Source organism: Macrobrachium nipponense, chromosome 14, assembly GCF_015104395.2.
Source record: "Macrobrachium nipponense isolate FS-2020 chromosome 14, ASM1510439v2, whole genome shotgun sequence".
Taxonomy (NCBI): Eukaryota; Metazoa; Arthropoda; class Malacostraca; order Decapoda; family Palaemonidae; genus Macrobrachium; species Macrobrachium nipponense.
This window is the reverse complement of record NC_087207.1, coordinates 21,251,324-21,256,420: the sequence shown is the minus strand read 5'-3', so window position 1 is coordinate 21,256,420 and position 5,097 is coordinate 21,251,324. Positions and strand designations below refer to the sequence as shown.

Below are 5,097 nucleotides of genomic sequence, written 5' to 3'. Positions count from 1 at the left end.
AAGGAAACTGAAGGAATGATAACAGCGGCACAAGATCAGGCCCTAAGAATCCGATATGTTCAAAGAACGATAGATGGAAATAACATCTCTCCTATATACAGGAGGTGCAACATGAAAAACGAGACCATAAACTACATAGCAAGTGAATCTCCGGCACTTGCACAGAACAAGTGCAAAAAGAGGCAATGATTCAGGGGCAAAAGCCCTCCACTGGAGCCTGTGCAAGAAACACAAACTACCTTGCATTAATAAATGGTATGAACACCAACCTGAAGGAGTAATAGAAAACGATCAGGCAAAGATCCTCTGGGACTAATGGCATTAGAGCATATAGGGTTATATGTGCCGATAGACCAGACGTGATGTTGATTGACAAAACCAGGAAGAAAGTATCATTCATCGTCATCGATGTCGCAATACCATGGGACACCAGAGTAGATGAGAAAGGAAGAGAAAAAATGGATAAGTATCAAGACCTGAAAATAGAAGCAAGAAGGATTTGGGGTATGCCATTGGAAATTGTACCCATAATCATAGGAACACTAGGCACGATCCCAAGATCCCTGGAAAGGAACCTGGAAAAAAATTAGATGCTGAAGTAGCTCCAGGACTCATGCAGAAGAGTGTGCTCCTGGAAACAGCGTACATAGTGAGAAAAGTGATGGACTCCTAGGGAACCAGGATGCAACCCGGAACACCTCTCAAAGCCCCCCCCCCCACCAACCCACCCCCCCCCCCCCCCCCTCACTATAAAAACCACTCAGTCGAATAAGATGACGTGGTAGAAAAAAGTTACTATTATTATTATCATCATCATTATCATTTCATTAGATGAAACCTATTCACAAGGAACAAGTACGTGCACCAAAGCGGCTATTCAAGCCCCCCCCCCCCCCCCAACCCCCCCCCCCCGCCGCAAACTATAACTGGGGGGTGACGTGAACCCATGTTTTCTACAGTGCTAAGTAAGAGATGACGTCATGGTTATTCTTTCAATACCCTGTGACAATTTAGTTGTTTTCATTTTTACTAGGCCATCTAAAAGTGATGATAAGCCACCGCGTACTGCTAATGGGCAAGAAATGGACTTTCCCGTGAGGGATGCATGTGAATGCAGTCCTTTTACCTATTGAGCAGGGTTGGTGATTTAAAAAAAAAATCTTTCGTTTTGAAAAAAAGAAAAAAAGAAAAATATCAATAATTTATTTTTTTTATTTATTTGTTTTTTATGTCTTAAAGGTTTTTTTTCAATAATTTTTTTGCTCAAAATGTATTTTATGACAGAATTACTATTGATTTTTCTTTTAGGTTTCGAGTACTGGCCTAAAGTATGTATGTACTTGTAATTTTTTATCTCAAAATAAATAGATGCAGCACTTATGGTTGAGTTTATATTAACTTCAAAACCATGTTTATCAATTTGTTTGCTGTCGAATTTAAAAAAAAATCATGATTTTTTAAATAAAAAAATCAATGATTTAATCACTTGATTAAATCAGTTTGATTTAGTCCCTGCCATCTCTGCTATTGAGATGTTCTTATAAACCTTTCGTTTAAGTTAATTCTGTCGTTCAATGCTGGATGAAGAGCACTTGGCTTTGACAAAAATAAAAATAAAAATATTGTAACGGAAAGGCTTCCTCTTGACGACTAAAATGATACGTTTTATATTCAAGTTTCTTATCAAAATAGTCAATGCTTACGAATTTGTCAATATGACAGTCGATGTGATCAATTTGACATTCAATGTGATAGTCAATGTGAAGGTCAATGTGACTTAAGCTGGAAGAGCGGAAATGATCATTACTTTTCACAAATGTCACTTAGTCGATGGAAGCCAAATCTGAGTCCTGAGAAACCAAATGAAATAAAACAAAATCTTGAGATACTATCACGAGCTGGTGACATTGGTCATCGCGAAAAAAATGATCCAAAAAGAAGCTATAAAAAGAATTTCAGTTGGGATTCACAAAGCGAGAGCGGAAATCCTCTGACGAAATACCAAAGTTCATCTCCAGGACGCTCACTCGTTCACAAAGAGTTTTCAGATTGACGGGACAAAGCAACCAGTCACAGTAATCCAAAAGTGGCGGCAACAAGAACACACAGTTATTCGTTCAAAAACCTTCCAGTAAATTGTCTGGGTCCTCCCCTCCCACATTCCAACTGAACGCAACCCGTCAGTTAGCTGAACTTCCAACGGGACAGATTCAGTGGATTTAGTGAACGAATTATTGGTGCTCACGACTTCGGTAGGTTTTCCAGGAAGAGAAGGACCTCTTACTAGAAGCAGGTCCTCACAGGTGCCTAGGAAGAACAGGTAAACGATAGGCAAGTCACTGAGACGAATTAATGATCGAATCTTCTTGGAGTATGGCGAAGACGTTGGTGTTTCTTGTGGGATGCATCGCTTTCTGTTCATCTGCTCGAGCGGGTAAGTGTCACACTGGAAATGTCCCATTAAATGTAGAAAGAGTAAACTTTCTATTGTAAAGAGATCACTGGACTTGGTAAAGGAATATTGGGTTCTTAAGAAAATAACATCTATACAATTATAGACGTAACTCGAAATTTAATTTTGGGTAAGCAAGGTCAAAGTAGATCTCCCATGATATGAGAGAGAGAGAGAGAGAGAGAGAGAGAGAGAGAGAGAGAGAGAGTTTTAGTGGGTGTATTTCCTTTGGATTTGTTGACGTTTTCCGAGTGTAAGATAAATCATTTTTTCTTCGATGATGGATTCAAGATTTGGAATACCGAGTCAGTAATATATTCCGGATTATATTGTTACTGGGTGAAGTAGAGCTGTTATTCTTTGTGTAATTCATACAACAAAACGAGCAATATTGATATAATTCAAAGATTTACAAGTTCCAAGCAACAAAAAAATAGTTTGTCGATGACGCAATGTAGCAACATATAACTAGCCTGAAGCTTTTATTGTCGTCCCCTGGTTATACACCAGTCAACAGTGCGTTCGATTTTTAAACAATGTCAGGGCATCTGTACTTTTGTATTTCATTTCTACTGGAATCATTGAAAATCTGAATGTGAGAGAAAGGGAATAATTAATTTCCATAACCAAACTCAAACTCAAGGATGAGAGAAATGAGTCCAGCACTTTGGCCAGTGTAGGAAAGGAGAAATTCTTTATTTCACGTCCAATTTGGATTTTCAAGGTCTTCAGCTCGTTTAAATCTATGATAAATGTTTGGAAATGGATACTCTAGGTTATTATTGCCTAGCTGTTAATACGAACATTGAATTTTAATTTTACAAGCATTACAACACCATATCGTAACAGCATCAGACTTCTTTTGTGTATTACAAGTCTTCCATACTTTTGCGATTTCTAGAACACGATTTCCGGGTCTCTGAAGATAATGAAGCGGTTGCCTTCAGTCTGCAAAAAGAAAGTTCTATTACACTAGCATTTTGGACCAGTGACACAAATACCTCATTGACCTTTGAAGTGGAGAAGGCCTCATTTTTCAAAGATCACTGGTATTACCAAAACGAGACATCTCCAATCAAACCAAAAATGTGGCATTTCTTTGAGATTTCGTTTAAGGAATCGGTAAGTGTCAAAATCATTGTTCCCACTACGAGTTTTTTCTCCTTGAAATCTCCTCATTAGTTACTACTGCATATTTATCTGATTTATATCCGAAATTCTAAAGAAACTAACAAAGTGGAAACAAAAATACTGTATTTTTAACTATTACCAGCACAGTAGGGAGTCACGTTTATTTCAATATATAAGCTGAAATGACACCTGTTATAAAACTTTTATTTCAAAATGGATCCAAATGCCTAATTCTATTTAAGACTGAAAACCGATTTTTTAGTGTTATTGTTTTACTATTCTTTTAAGACAGTGTACTTCAATACATATGTGAGATCGGCGGGCTCCAATCAATATGTGACATCAACTAAGACAAACTCAAGTAAACACAACCTAACCCTGTATATTAAGAGCAGAAAAAAGATCTACTGGCACCAGTGTCTCGACTATTTCAGCTGCTGTAAGTTGATATGTTCACGCATAGTCTTTCATGAATTGGTGAACTTCTACATCACATAGAAATGCAAGATATATCTTAGTAAAATACCTTCTAAAACAACAAAATAAATCATCATGTTACAGTGCTACTACGAGTATTCTGAGAAACCTATTTTTGGCTAATGATAATTTAACAACATTCTATTGCAGATCTGCCTGGGCCAGAAGGCTACAAAGAGCTTCCCGGGCCAGAAGCCTACACAGAGCTAGCACTAGTGTTCTCAGTACCCATCTGCTGTGTCTGCATTACGCTAATTATAGCGTTGACTGTTTACTTCTCCCGTGTGAAAAAGTCAGCTACTGAAGGTGAGTAAACTTTTGTAAAGGGAAAGTGGAGGAGGAAAGTTAGTTAATCGACTTCATTTACTGGTTACTTCCAGACTAGGCAAGTGGCCATAATACCAATTTCTGTGTTCTGGCTTCTAAGTCTTTTGGATATTCATTTTATTTATATATGACACTTAAGTCTGAGCAAGGAATACTTTCAATAAATACTGAGTGGATTTGTATAATGAAAAGGGGAAGCTAACCAACAAAATGTATCTTACACTCCTGTCGTCAGTTTTAGGGTATAACAGTGCCTGTACTATTAAAGAAACATTTGATTGAACTTGATATCAAAAAGTATCAAAACCAAAATAAAAATAATTTTAGCAGAATCTATAGCAGACATATAGAAACCTTTTTTTTTTTTTTTTTTTTGTTTTTTTTTTTTTTTTTTTTTTTTTTGGTCAGTAATAACTGTGATCAAGGAATACTGCCAGTCGAACAATTCGCTTGAATAAATATAGACAATTAATTGGATGTTCACCAGACCCAGAATAAACATTAGACAAAGCAGTACGAGATTATTTTAGACTGGTACGATTTCTGTCGATAATGTTGTGTTCATACTACAGTAAAAAACATATCACAAACACATGTCAGGAACTTAGCACATACATATCACAAACTTAAATAAGTCAGTCTGTAGGTGAAGAACAAATCTTTGGCAAATTCTGGATAAGATTATGAAGCCTGACTTAGGATTACCAATG

General features: G+C 36.9%; 1 protein-coding gene across 1 annotated transcript in view; it reads left to right on the top strand.

The window, feature by feature from the left end:
- The first annotated feature begins 2,061 nt into the window (after positions 1 to 2,061).
- The window catches only part of LOC135226074 (uncharacterized), a 4,698-nt gene continuing 1,662 nt past the window's right edge, over positions 2,062 to 5,097 (top strand). The window contains exons 1-4 of the mRNA XM_064265538.1: positions 2,062 to 2,434; positions 3,354 to 3,574; positions 3,872 to 4,022; positions 4,211 to 4,366. Of these exons, the coding sequence (XP_064121608.1) occupies positions 2,353 to 2,434; positions 3,354 to 3,574; positions 3,872 to 4,022; positions 4,211 to 4,366 (610 nt within the window). The 5' untranslated portion in view covers positions 2,062 to 2,352. The remainder of the gene's footprint in view (positions 2,435 to 3,353; positions 3,575 to 3,871; positions 4,023 to 4,210; positions 4,367 to 5,097) is intronic.